We start from the raw sequence: 14,802 nt of genomic DNA, 5'->3' as shown, positions 1-14,802 counted from the left end.
TTTGCGCCGGATCTGTCACCATTGAAATCAATGGTGATGCAAACGGAAACCTATAGTTTGTGTCAGTCAGGGTTCTGTTCTGATGGGAAGCTCTGACGGAACGGGACCCTGACGCAGATGTGAACGAAGACTAAGAAGCCCCTCTAGTGAAACTGGACATTAGCATTGTTATGGGTTTACTTACATGAACCCATTGAGCCTTTTTGACATGGGACTACAAATTAATAACGGGGTATTGTAATAATTACTTCTTTATGTATCCGCCGCTCTGTCCGCCTCCGCTCTGTGGCTGACCGTTCACCTGACGCGGCTGCTTTGAGACCACGTCTTCTGAATCTTGATCTTTGCTCCCCCATGTCTTCTTATACACATCTCCAGTCTCAAAATTCTTTCCCCTATTAAATGAATTAAGGTGTAAACATGCAAAATATCAAAGGTGAATAATAAAGATGCTTATTTTTGGTGAAAATTCACTGCTCATGTAGAAAAACCATCGTTCCCATTTTCGGTTATTAGTTTATATGCATTGTTGTCTAAAGACTTATTACCCCCTACAATCCCTGAGCTGCATACTTAGTGGAGGACAGAATGAATGGAATGTACATGACTATATTACCCAGTGTAACTAGGAAATAATGCTGTGGGCCAGTGTGGAGAAGATCGGTGGTTTTAAAATACGGAATAGCATATATATAACTTGGGGTCTGGGATGAGAGTGACAGAATCTGGGGGGGGGGGTACATTTTGAGAAGCCAAATAATTTCTAGATGTTGTGGATTAATTACCATCATGTCCTCGATCAGCACCAGAAATAACACGCTGCTTTCTGAGTGGTTGTGAATGATCAAAGTCGCACCAACGGCTGTACGTCCAGTGTATGTATGACAGAAAGGTATATATGCTGCCAATGACAGGATTAGAAAACATGGCTGCTTCCTTCCAAAAACAGCGCCACGCCTGCCCTACAGGTTGTGTGTAGTATTGCAGCTCAACCCACTTCGAGAAGGAACAGAGCTGCAATACTAGACCCAGCCCATGGACAGGTGTGGCAATGTTTTTGGTAGAAAGCAACCATGTTTTTTTCTAATCCTGCACAACCCCCTTTAAAAGGAAAGGTCTGTCTGAGATACCCCGCACGCGTTTTAGGTATACAATAGCTGCAATGTGTGATCTGACCCGTGCACGCCCTAAAACAAATAACAGGTGTTTACGTGTGACCAATGAATTCCGCTGAACTCTTCACACATTATCTTCTGGAACTAACCACTAGGTTTAGGCTTTATGTAGAGAGATATTTCCGTGAGCATATAACGTATATGACAATAGAAGCGAATTGAGAAATTGTGACCTCACTGGTTTATAATGGGCGGTCTAATAATAGATGCCGCATAAACACGTGGGAAAATAAACTTACTCTGCCTTCAAGAAAGAATCAACTTAAAACTACTGTCTGGTTCTGCAAGAACATCAATCTGTACATTGCCAGCCTACCGGGCTTGTCTATGGAAAACATGCAAAAATGATGCCAGCGGCCATTCTTACATGGCAGGAATAAACACTGCACAATGAAAGACAGAACAAAAAGGTGGGCATGTATGAAGACTGATGCACGGGTAATCGGCGTCTGCCAGAGACCTGACACCATCATTGTAATGAGCCACTACTGACTTTAGCAGCACTAGTCTTTATAAACGCCTCCATCAGACTGACAACTGAAACCACATAGGGAGAGAGAAGCAGCGGACGGACATATACACACAGATATACTGCAACTGTAAACATGCAGCTTCACGGGGCAGGAGGAGTGACATGCAGGACGACTACTCATCAGAACCAGAAAACATCCGGCTACAATGTTTGATCACCAACCTGAGCTGACGCTTCAGCTTCCTAAGAAATCTTCATGTTAGTAGGCAAAGGGGAGACGAGAAAACAAGAGACTGATAAAGAATTGAGCCAAGTCGTGCTTTGTTAGTAAGTAGTCATACTGGAAATAATCAGGCGAGAAGGAAGATTTAGAGTGAAGCTCCCATTTAGGATGTCGGATAATTGCAGAACTAGTAATTCCCGAATATAATGCAATTGGGATCATCACACCCAGCCCCTTTAGAAGCCAGAACAATCCCATAATAACCTTACAGGCTGCTGGGGAAAAATAAATTCAGCCCTGCAGAATCCATCAGCAGATTACAGCATGATGTCAGAGCCCTCTGGAAGTGGCAGCTTGTATTCTGCTGATGGTATAGAAGTATCAGATTGCTTACCTTTATCAGGATCAATGTGATAAAATATTATGGAAATTCGATTTCTGGAAAAGTGTCCAACAGGGAATAGAGCTTTGCTGCTCATAGCTACCACAGTGATCTTCTAGTGTAAATACGGACGGGACCAGAGGCTACCAGCCTGGTGGCAACACTATGGGGGGGGAGGGAAGAGAGACCCCACCATTGACTTAGTGAAGTTTACAATCTAATATTCCCTAGACGGGGATGATGGGCAGAACTGATGGACAAAATAAGAAAATTAAAATAAAGGAGGAGGAGAAGAAGAGTAACATAAAATACTGTATACAACATACCTCATACATTGGGCACAAAACAAGTGTGTTTAAAGCCATTTCAGAGGCCCCATAATTATGGGACAGGCGATATGTTTTATTCAAGGACAACAACAAGTTACCTGTGGCCCCATCTAAGAGAAGACCGGACACAGGGGCCATATTCAGGCTTACAGCCTGAAGTAATATGTGCTATACAGAAGGCTGTATACATCAGAAGATGGCCAGTACCTACCTCTTTCCCGGACAGATGCAGAGGCCACAACACTTGTTCAGTTCTGTCAGGTTCTTCTCGGCCTCTCGCATATCCTTGTTGATCTGGTCCAGTCCTTCTTCGACGCGTTTCAGTTGTTCTGAAAAATGATATAGAAGAATGGACGGATCTGCGGCACTAGCGATTCCTAGACAGACGCCCTATGGCCGCCAGTGTTTTCTGTTAGATTTTCTTTAATTGAATACAATATTTTACTAAATAGATGCAATAAAGAAGAATAAATAAAAAAAATAAAGCTCTGTTCACATCATACTGTGCATGCCAATGGCGCCTAACTGACTGGCAATGGGATCCGTCAGGGTGCCTTTACTTGGATGCAAAAATAGTGCTGCAATATACTTGCCATCAGATGTGACTGAACGGCCGATGCAGCCGGTAGTGTGAACACAGCCTAAAGGAGTTGTCTGGATATATATAAATATGGTTTTTATTTGCTCATTGCACCAGAGCATTTGTTTGCACCGTTGCTCATTCAGCACCAACATATTTCGCAGCGCCGTACGTAGATCGTCACCATTCACATCAGTCCCTGTCGCTAATGGGGCTTCCAATCTTATTTCCTCCATCTTAGACACACACAATAGGGACAATTTCTAAGGACCCAATGAATCTATCAGTACGTGTTTAGAGTGTGTGAGGAAACCCACACAAACATGAGAAGAACATACAAACATATAATAGTGCCAGTAACTGCGACATATAAAACGGATGACCTGCTTTGCTGTGAATTATAATTTATGGACTAATTTTCTATTTCTAGATGCAGCAGATTATTGGCCCTAATTTAATATGTCTGGATCCGTCAAAGCTCCGATAAGGGGGATGCATCAACTAGGATTTTTTTGTTACTACTTCTAACCAGATCGTGAAACATAATCTTGTTCTGTACACGATTATGGGGGCGGCCATCTTGCCTGAGCTGCTGTTAACATCATTTAGAGATATGTCTAGGAACCTGTAGACTGGAAATTTTCAAACGTTGACTTCTATGGGAGAGTTTTCTAGGCATGCTCGGTGACCTGTGCGGAGGTCATTGTGCCAGAAGAGATGGGAGAGGCGCTGCGACAATCATTTAAGTTGGCCATACACATTAGATGTATGTTGGCTGAACCGGAGGATTTTGGTGGGACCAGCTGACCATTTATTGTGCATATCAGCTTCCCCACTTAAAATTCAACATATCTGACATTGGGGGGAAAGAAGGGTCAGGCATGTTGAATTTTAACATGCCTGATCCTTTTGTGATAAGTAGATAAGCCCCTGGCAGGGTAGCCTGGCAGCGACATATGAACACTCAACTTTGTAGTCGTTCGCGGTCAGCCAAAAATTTGACTGACAGCCATCTAAACTGTATGGCTAGCTTTATAGTCAATGGTGTCATCTATATAGAGGTATTATCCATCATTGTAATCCTGCCTGTGATAATGAGAGGACTGCTGAGAAGTGATCTCTACAGAACAGGAAGGGTCAGTCTATTTTGAGACTCATCTATATATTTTTTTTATAAATTCTGTAATCTTGCGGTTTTCACTATGGCCAATGACATAGAAAATAAAAAAAGTCACCAAAAATTCTTACCAAATATGTTTAACAAAAAAAAACTTGTAACCATAGGTCATTTTCTGATGACACATACATAACCTTTAAGAATGGAAGCCGTGATACTAATGTGAATAGTGTGAATTCTGCAATACTTTTTACAAATAAATGAGGACATTGCTAGATCGTTTAACCGATCGTTAGAAGGTGATTTAATTGGCCACAAGTAGAGGCGTGCACCAGGCGACTAGTGCCCACGAGTACCCCACGTGTGCTGCATGTCTTGAGAAGGAACGTGGCCGACTATAATCCGGAATCTGTAATTTTTGAGGTTAGTTGTGGTTTATTTATTTTTACTCACCGCCTTGTTCATCCAGCATAGTCAGTGTCTTCACTCCGGCATCTTGACTCTAGAACACAGAAATGTTATAATGAACACGTAAGAGCACAAAACAACACAATGATCGCACTTACTGTACACACATGCTCTACCGCACAGAAATAGATCACATTTATCGAGGAACGTCTGGACTGGAGCCACTAGATAGTCTGGGGGCGTCTTATAATGGAAAAATACAACACAGATCTGTAACACCGCCGTGTGCATGAGGTCGTAATCCAGCCCCATGTAAATGAACGGTTTGATGGCACGGTCATTTATTGTGATGGATTTGATGGTAATGCATCCTGTACTGCGGCCGGGAACTGAAATAAACGGCTCCATGAGAAGACTACAGGCACGCAGTTTACAGGATCCGCAGATATGGCAATCCCCTCTGGAGCCGGTCACTTTACAATTATTATACACGTGCTAAGGGTTACAGCATGTTCTTGCCATCTTATTAAATGTGAAAAACACAAATACATGAATAGCGTTTCAGCAGCCACTAGCACGACAAGATCAGGCTGGTTTTATTTATTTTTTGTTTACAGCCACTACCAAGAGTATCCTCCAGTGATTGGAATACCAATATGGAAACCCTTAAAACATACACTGCAGATTCTGACTATAAGACAGCAGGGTCCAGGACGGACATACAATATATGCAGGGACCCAGTAGGTAAAGGGGCCCACTGTCACTTTAAAAAGTCTGTCGGCTCTTTTTTTAGCTTTAAACCAATAAGGCTGAGTTCACACGTGGCGGATACACTGCGTGTTAGCATGCAGCGTATCCGCCCGGCGCACCGCAGGGAATTATGGGAGAAAAAGCGCACTAAACTGTGGTGCAGTTTTTCACCCGGAATGTCCGCTACGAAAAACTGCAGCACTTAGCCAGCCTCCTGGGAAGACGTTTTCATGTGACCACCGCTACAGCATTGGTCACATGGGATGAAGAGTCATCCCAGGAGGATAAAACACAGACTCCTAGGTAAGTATAACTTTTTTTTTTTCAGAGTTCCGTTTTTTGCGGCTATAGCTATTTGGTGCGGGATTTACATCCCCATTGAATTCAAATGGGGAAATCCCGCAACATATAAGCAACGTTTACGTAAAGACAATTGACATGCTGCGGAATGAATTTCCGCACCGCAGGCCAATTTCTGAGCGGTATTTCCGCAGCGCGTGGATGCGATTTGTTTGATCTCCGCAGTATTTACACGTGTGAACTGGCCCTGAAAGTGTATTTTGAGGCGTTTTTTGAAGGGTTTTTTAAAGTGTCAACAGGAAATTTCAGCTTGTAAAATGCTTCAAGAAGTGACGTGACTTTAATGAAGTATTTAATTCAGCAGTATAAAAATACTCCTATGAATAACAGTGTATTTACCCATTGTAAACAACAGGAAGCTTGCAGGCGTTTTTCAGAGTGAAAAACGCAAAAAATATGCCGTGTGAACATGGTCTTACCATCTCACAGAAAAATAATTTCTTCTCATATGCAATTGAGGTTGCAAGTGCCAAGGTGGTCCCAAGTCCGGCAACTGCACCGGCTATCCTGAGTAAACCCTGCCCAATGTCTCCTCCTTGGCCTTGATTGACGGCTCCAGCGTTCAAGCGATGAACGTGATGTCACTGATCGCTGCAGCCATCAATCAGAGCCAAAGAGGAGTTGTTGGGCACGGTTTATGCAGGGGAGCTGGAGGATTTCCCGGACTTGAGGTCGCTCGTGCTCGAAGGGTGGCCCCATTTGCAAATGAGAAGTAACTTTTTTTTTGAATGATATGATAAATCTAACAGCGGAAATAAAGGCACGTTTGTACATGTTCAAGTCCCCTACCTGGCCCGAAAAAAAGCGCTGACAGAACGCCTTTAAAATCAGCTTCTGTCTTCCAGATTTGCATGTAAGGGACGGAGCCAGTGAATTTGATTGCTCACGAGTACTTAGGGGTTATTACAAAGACATAAGGGACATGTGTTATGATGAGCTAATGGAGACAAGGGGCCCATATATACTTTTCTTGCCCAGGACGATGTTCTTTGCTGGCTTTGTCCGTCCTGAGCAGTCTCTTTATTTTTTTTAGTCTTAGCATCAAAGGTATCTTTACGTTTGAAATAAACAGTAAAGGCAGCGTAGTCCGGGGACAGGTCTGCTCTAGTATTGGCCAAACAGCACAAAAAAAAACATTGTGCCATTTGGCTATTAGAGCCTCATAGCTAATGTCCAATGTATTCATGAGGGGAGCGCTCACCCGTCCTTCCCTTCTCATCAGTGATTGACGACCGCCATGTATTTGCATGTATAGCCATTAATCACTGGTGAGAGGGGAGGGATGGGGGGGGGGGGGGGAGCGCTCCCCTCATAATTATAGTAAACTCATAACTAGAAGTCCGCAGTTTTTTTTAAATTAGGCTCCAATTGCCAAACGGCACATTTTCCTGTGGCCAACGGCTTCCTGTACACATACTGTCCTAAAACAGAGCAGCAAAGTAAGGAGACCGATCCACCTTTATCTCCACAACATCAGTCTTATAATGGATTGAATTCCCAGTATTTACAGAATAAGATTGTAGAAATGTTATATGGAGACTTCTTGTATTTGTAAGACCACCAATTAATTATCTTACCTGCTCTACAAGGGTCAGCATCCGACGTGTGCTCTCTAGAGACTGGAAAAAGAGAATAACGTAAAAATAAAATACAACAGACTTTAAAAAGGAACCGTTAGATCTCAGACACATCTGTTTTAGGAAACAAATCCTAAACATCCAAAAAAACAATCCTGGAACACCTTTTTTCAGAACTCTGCAATGTGACGTCCTTCTGTTATTCCTCCTGGAAATGTATGACTTAATTGACGACTGAAACCTGTTCCACTTGTCAATAGTAGAGTCCCTACACAATTTGACACGGTCAGCAATCATTAGACAGTGTCAAAGCGTGTAGAGACATAGCCCATTAACACGGGAATGGTAACACCCAGTTGTGAATTTATTTATAATTTCCAGGAGGAATGGCAAAATGCAGAGTTCTGAGAAAAAGATACCCCGGAATTTTTTTTTCCTGAGGAATGAAGTTTTTACTAAAACAAGGGAGCGGAGAGCTTCACTTTATAGGTATCGCTTCAACAACAACTTTCATATAAATCAATAGAAACTAGGTGGATAGGCTATGCCATGATTTTGTAATAGGCGTGGGCATCACCGTTGAGAAATGTGCATACAACGAAGTGGCCATAAAACTGAAAGTTATAGTCCTTAGACATAGGAGATGGCGTACCTCATCAGTGACCTGATTTGCTCGTAGCTGGATGTCCTCTACTGCCATATCATCATCCATGGTGGCTTATGCGGAAAATTAAAGATGGCTAAAATCGGAGGGTTCTTCTCCCAAATGCTGTCAAAAGAATAAGTGAACTTTAAAATAAAAAAAAGAAAAAAAGAAAGAAGAGAAGCCAAAATCTTGATAAGCTTTACTTATACAAGCCACATTTTCTTATAACAGCTGCGTAATTGTAATGAAACTTCACTTCACCCTCCGGTCAGTCTCTTCTTGTAAGAGCAGAACTGAAGCGTTGTGTACAGCGCATGGCGCAACCGGGTGGTTAATAAGCAATGATGCAGAAGGAGGAACTTCTGGAAAAGCTCAAAGTACAAAACTTACAAACTTACCAGCTGAGGATGAGTCTAACTTTCCATAGAATAAACCATTCAAGAGGACCTGTCATTAGGTCATAGAAGTCAAAGTGGTTTACTGACCTGAATAGCGCTGTCCCCCTGATTCCAGCGCGGTTTTGTTTTGTTCCTGGAAACCCCCAGTTCCAGATATATGGCCCACTGTTGTGTTGGCTCCCTCTATGCTAATTTGCTGTAGTTAGCCAACAGTGCGTGAGCTACCCTCAAGCTGATTGGTCAGCATCAGAGGCAGGCAAGCTAGCTCCACCCCTATGGCTAACTACAGCAAATTATCAAATAGGTAGCCAACACAACAGTGGACCATATCCCTGGAATGAGCGGGGGGGGGGGGGGGGAGGGTGTCCAGGAAGAGGAAAAACAAACAAACCAGTGTTTGAATCAGGGAGACACCACTATTCAGGTCAGTAAACCAGTTCAACTTATATGATCTAGTGACAGGTCCTCTTTAAAAGGGATATTCCATATATTTCCCAGCATCTTTCACCGCAACACTGGGGAACGAAGGTTGAAACCTTTTTAGCAATGTCACATTGCACCACTGGACACCACACTGCCCATGTGTATAAGGCCAGGGCAATATTCTGACTCTAGAGTGCAATGATGTACATGAAGTTTCAATTGTCAAAGCAAAGTACATCAGGGGCAATTTATAAGTGGTCTAAGGGCCTGTCCACATCAGCGTTGCTTTCCACTGAGGGGTTCCGTCTGAGCTTTCCGTCGGGGGAAATCCTCAACGGAAAGGCAAACTGAAACCTTAGCTTCCATTTGCATCACCATTGATCCCACTGGTGACGTAAACTTTGATAAATGCTTCCGTTTGTCACCATTGTGAAAGGTTTCCGCAGTCGACTGCGCTATTGAATCCGCCAAAACAAAAGGAACCCTTTCACGGATTCAATAGCACAGTCGATTCCGGAAACCTTTCACAACGGTGACAAACGGAAGCCATTAGCAAAGTTTCCGTCACCATTGAGATCAATGGTGATGCAAACGGAGGCTAAGGTTTCCGTTTGCCTTTCCGTTGAAGGGTACCCTTGACTGAAAGCTCAGATGGAACCCCTCAAGCGGAACCCTTCGTGTTTAAAATAGCGCACACCACAACCGTGACCATATTTATGATGTGTGATTAGAGGAGCCTTAGCCGTTTTTATACTAAATTTGGTGTAGCAAGAATACCTGCTTGGACCTTCAGGGTAACTATAGGAGTATTATAGTATCATTCATTCTCCTGTTAATACGACAGCTCAGACAGTCGGGAGCAGTTATTCTACATGAAAGATCAATCAAACTTCCTGCTTATTGTAGGATTCTTGCATCACTTGGCATTTAGGTGGTTTTCCAGGAATCGGAAGTAATTCCCATTACACTATCAGTGCACAAACTGGTGTCGTCCTCTAACCTGTACAACAAGCTGGAAAGCGAACCAATTGCTGCGGCACTGAGTGCAGAGCGGTTTTCCTTTTAAGTAAAGGAGTCCGGGTAAGGCCCTGCTCACACAGAGTTTTTTGCAGGAGGAAAATTCCTGATTTTGACCTGCCTGCGTGCCGTGATTTTCGCTTCCGCCCATTGAGTGCTACGGGCAAAAAACGCAGCGAAATTCGATTTCTCTGCCTCCCATTGATGTCAATGGGAGGTGAGAGGCGTAAACGCCCAAAGATAGGGCATGACGCTTCTTTTTACAGCGAGACGGTTTTTCCGCTCGCGGTAAAAAAACGCCTCCGACTCCCGGTTTTCCAACGGAATCAATAGCGCAGTCAACTCCGCTATGGATTCCGTCGTTAAAACGGAAACCTGCCGGAATGGTGACGAACGGAAACCATTAGCAATGTTTCCGTCACCATTGATATCAATGGTGACTCAAACGGAAGCTGTGGTTTCACTTTCCGCTGAGGGGTTCACCCGACGGAAACCTCAGACGGAACCCCGGAACGGAAAGCGAACGCATGTGTATATATATATATATATATATATATATATATATATATATATATATATATATATATATATATATGCGCACCATGATATTCTCTTCCTTGATCATGTTCCCAACTGTTCTCTATAGGGTTCACACTATTGGTTTTCCAGGAATCAGAAATGGTTCCCATTACACTATTCGTGCGCAAACTGTTATTTAGCCCCTTAACGCAGAATCACATGCATGTACATCATCTGCGCCGGTTAGTTGCCGCAGTGTTACTTACGTGCACATCAGCCTGATTGTTTGGGTACAGGAGCTGCGCCCGCGCAATCGCTGTGAGAGCCCTGCTGTGAATGACAGTCAGGCTCCCACTGCACTGGCCGGGATTGGAAACAACTCTGATTCGGGCCATTTTTTCCCCTTCAATTCCGTGATCAATAGCAAGTGCGGCATTTAAGTGATTTGACAGAGCTGCCTGGGTCACTCATCAGTGAGGTGGGCATGGCAACCGGGCGCTGAACACAGACTCCTAGGACTGCCATGGCTGTATGCCTATAAGGCCGTGACAGAATTTTACACTGACAGGCAATAAAGCTTAGGTATAATAAGTATACCAAAGCATTATAGAAGTGGGACTAATAAAAATAAAATAAATAAAACCATTTCTATCCATCGATTTGGGTTTTATTTTGTAGATGTATTTTAAAAAAAAATATATACACATATATGGCATCAAACAATAAAGTTGACATCATTTAAGCCGCTAGTGAATGCTAATTAAGTCCTATTAGTAATTAAAAACCACATCTCACACAGCAAAAAACAAGTACACATACGGCTACATCGCCGGAAAAAAAGAAAAAGTTATGACTCTTGGAATGCAGCGATGCAAAAATGAATTACTTTATTTTAAAATGGTTTTTTTGTGAAAATGCAGTTAAACCTAAAAAAATAAAAGATACCTATACCCATTTGGTTATGCATGAATCGTCCTGATCCATTAGTTAGAATGTTATTTACACCACACGGCGTGGACTTAAAACACAGAAATAGTTGCAGAATTGGTGTTTTTTTTATTCCACTACCCAAAAAAAAAAAGCTAATCAATAACACAATGAGGCCACTAATAAAAATACAGCTCATCCCGCTACAAATAAACCTCCCATACAGCGGTCGATATTAAAATGAAAAAAAAAAAAAAAAGGGGTTGTCCACTACTAGACAACTGATAATCTATCCACTGGATAGGTCATCAGTATATGATCGGTCGGGGTCCGACACCCGGACTGACCAGCAGCTCCAGCACCGGATGTCCATGCCAGAAGCAGTTGGCTCAGGCCACGGAACAGCGGCAGAGCTGCAGTATGGTCGCTATGTAGTGTACGGAGCCATCTGCTTCCGGCTCCGTACATTGCATACTGTGCAACGACATCCGGTGCCAACAGGCAGCTGATCTGTGTCGGACCCACACCGATGATATACTGATGACCTATCCGATGGATAGGTCATCAGTTGTCCGGTAGCGGACAAACCCTTTAAGCAAAATATTTGACAACGGTGTACATATTTCAAAGGTGTACATAGCCTTTAAAGCATACAGTACCTAACTTTTCAGAATAAGCTGTCATACGTGTATACATGAGGAATAACACTATTTCCAGCTATTACATGACTTGCATTCTACACCGTTTAGCAGTTATCTGCATAGATTTAATTCTCCATAGATTTCTATTGGCAGCATTTGTGTCTCTCTGTCCCTGCTTGCCCCTCCATAGACTTCTATGGGCAGTATTCAGGTCTCTCCCTCTGCTCCCCCTCCATAGACTTCTCTGGGCAGCATCTGTATCTCTCACTCTGCTTCTCCTCCCCATCCTATGGGCAGAGTGTTTACATCTTTTTTTGCTTCCCCTCCCCTCTCCATAGACTTCTATTAGCAGGCTGTGAAGAGACCCCCCCCCCCCCCCACTTCTTCCCGTCTGCCCTGCAAGTAGAGAGCAGACTTTGCTTGACAACAGGGGGTGGACAGCAGATTACAGGAAGGGAAACCCCTAGTGACAGTAACTTCACACAAAACTTGCATGGATCAAACAACTACATTTTAACAGTAAGTGAATAGCAAGACTGATATGCTTATCGAATAGTATACCGGATATAAAAGTTATTTCCATTTACAGAGAATTTCCACTCAATACTTACGGCTATATAGTAGTAAAGAAAAAGAGCGTAGCTAAAGTTTGGTAATTCTGTTCCTTTCACTTACAGAGATATTTACATTTTTCTATGTAATTTTCCAGAGCCATTTTTGGAACAGAGACAACAAGCGCCATATTGGTTGTCTCTTTTAAATGAGCTTTCTTTTTCTTTTTGAATACAATGGAAGCCATTAACTATCGGATGCCAACAAATCCTGACAGATCCCACTGACTAATATACCGGGGTCCAATCGGGATTCGGTCTACGCTATTCTTGCTATCAAATACCCCGATGCCCCAACTAAACAAAACATAACACTGAGGAGAACAGAGCATAAAAAACATGCTCTAGAATCTTCAGGAGGAATTCATTTTATATCCCCCTAGTTTCTGAAAAAGGGAAGGACTCCGGATGCTTTGTCTCACCTCCTTCTACTGCTTGAATTGCAATTGACACCAAGCAAAACTAAGCCACGCCCCTTCTGTAGAGCCCCACCCTTTTTCAACACTACGCTTTTAAAGGTATATTGCAAATTGGTGACTGACGCCATATTGTGCTGTACTGCCTGAATACATTTAACAGAGCTGACAAAACAAAAAATTCTGCAACACACACCATCCAAATATTGGGAAAACCAGGAGTGTTTGCTTTCGGGTTTCATTTCCAGCAGAGAACGGTCTAGCAGAATGTGTACATCACTCAAGTTACAATGGCCTCAGGTTACGATACTTCCAACATACGATGGTCTTTCCGGGGCCATTATAACATGAAACCACATTCAACATACAATACTGCAGACAGTGGCAATCTGCACTGCATGCGACAAGATTCACCCAATCAACGTGGGCATTTCACTGCTAAAACACCTGTGAAGCAGAGCATCCATCCGATTAGGGTCCTGTTGCCAATCTCCTGCATTAGACGTCAGCTGTCTATATAGTCGTAAGGGTCTGATGTCTAATGCATCAGCTGCTCCTTTGTGCCGCCAGACGCTGGATAATGCGCCCACCCCCCTCCTGAGTCCACTTCCTGGGCAGTTTATGTGCGTGGCGTATGGTGGTATTACTCGAGCAATATTTATGTGTAAGGGTATTAGTTTAGTACGGCGGGTGTATTAATTGATCATTGTGGCATTGGTTGAGTATTAATAATCACAGTATGGAGTACTGTATTGGGGTATTAATTTGGTATTGTTGTTTGGAGTTGTATTGTGCTATGATATTTTGCTCAAAATCTAAACCTTTCGTAAAAATTCCCTTGAGTAGGGGGTACTCTTCATAGAAATGGGAGGAGGAACTATCTGCGACGGCATACCATACGCTACAATGTCCCGGAGGAGACTCATATTGTAACAAGAGGGAACACTGTATTTCCATCTCTTTACCAGCATGGTCAGTCTTGTGTATTCTAAAAGGCAGCAACGATCTGCTGCCGAGCACAATACTGACCTGGGGCAGCGGCGACTCTTTATACTGAAATGTAACGACTTCTATCAAGATCAGATTAACAACGGAAACAAAAGAGGATGTATGACCCGGACGTGTGAACTATGCTAAAAACGACATCTACACAAGGGTAAACCCCACTAATATGCAACAGTTTTACAGCCAATGTTTAATCTCTTAAAGGGGCACAAACTATAGACACAAATTAACTTATATGAAATAGTCTTGTATAAAACTAGGGTCCATCTGCTGCAGGGGGCAGGTCTTAAGAGTTTTCCGATGATGTAAAATTGATGTCCTATCAATATAGGATAGTGGTGGGGCCCATCAACACCCCTGACGATTAACTGTTTAAAGAGGCCGCAACAAACGCTGCTCCATACTGTACAACGCCAACACGGCCCCATTAAACAGCCAATTAACGGGGGTGCCGAGAGTCAGAATCCACCGACCAGATATTACATAGTTACATAGTTTGTACGGTTGAAGAAAAAAAAAACACATGTCCATCAAGTTCAACCAAGGGACGGGAAAAGGGAAGGTAAAAATTTCTACACATAGGAGCTTATACTTTTTTGTTCTAGGAAGTTATCTAAGCCTTTTTTTAAAGCCATCTCCTGTCCCTGCTGTGACGGCTCCTGCGGTGACTATTCCATAGATTCACAGTTCTCACAGTAAAGAAGGCTTGTCGCCTCTGCAGGTTGAACCTTTCTTTTTCCAGACGGAGGGAGTTCCCCCTCGTTTTTTGAGGGGGTTTTACATGGAACAGGATTTCACCACATTTTTTGTATGTGCCATTAATAT

General features: G+C 43.0%; 1 protein-coding gene across 11 annotated transcripts in view; it reads right to left on the bottom strand.

The window, feature by feature from the left end:
- SNAP23 (synaptosome associated protein 23) overlaps positions 1-14,802 on the bottom strand; it is a 40,882-nt gene that overhangs the window by 10,355 nt on the left and 15,725 nt on the right. For 7 of the 11 annotated variants that reach the window (XM_075844952.1, XM_075844956.1, XM_075844954.1 and 4 more), the window contains exons 2-7: positions 8,027-8,143; positions 7,375-7,416; positions 4,732-4,780; positions 2,793-2,910; positions 1,870-1,899; positions 249-395 (exon numbers count right to left, since the gene is read on the bottom strand). In XM_075844952.1, coding sequence (XP_075701067.1) covers positions 249-395; positions 1,870-1,899; positions 2,793-2,910; positions 4,732-4,780; positions 7,375-7,416; positions 8,027-8,086 — 446 coding nt within the window. In that variant the 5' untranslated portion in view covers positions 8,087-8,143. Of the gene's footprint in view, positions 1-248; positions 396-1,869; positions 1,900-2,792; positions 2,911-4,731; positions 4,781-7,374; positions 7,417-8,026; positions 8,164-14,802 lie in introns of all 11 variants that reach the window. The other 4 variants (XM_075844955.1, XM_075844962.1, XM_075844957.1 and 1 more) reach the window with 2 other exon arrangements.

This window comes from Rhinoderma darwinii, chromosome 12 (assembly GCF_050947455.1).
Source record: "Rhinoderma darwinii isolate aRhiDar2 chromosome 12, aRhiDar2.hap1, whole genome shotgun sequence".
NCBI lineage: Eukaryota > Metazoa > Chordata > Amphibia > Anura > Rhinodermatidae > Rhinoderma > Rhinoderma darwinii.
Note: the sequence above shows the minus strand (reverse complement) of the source record. Positions and strands in the feature narration are given on the sequence as shown.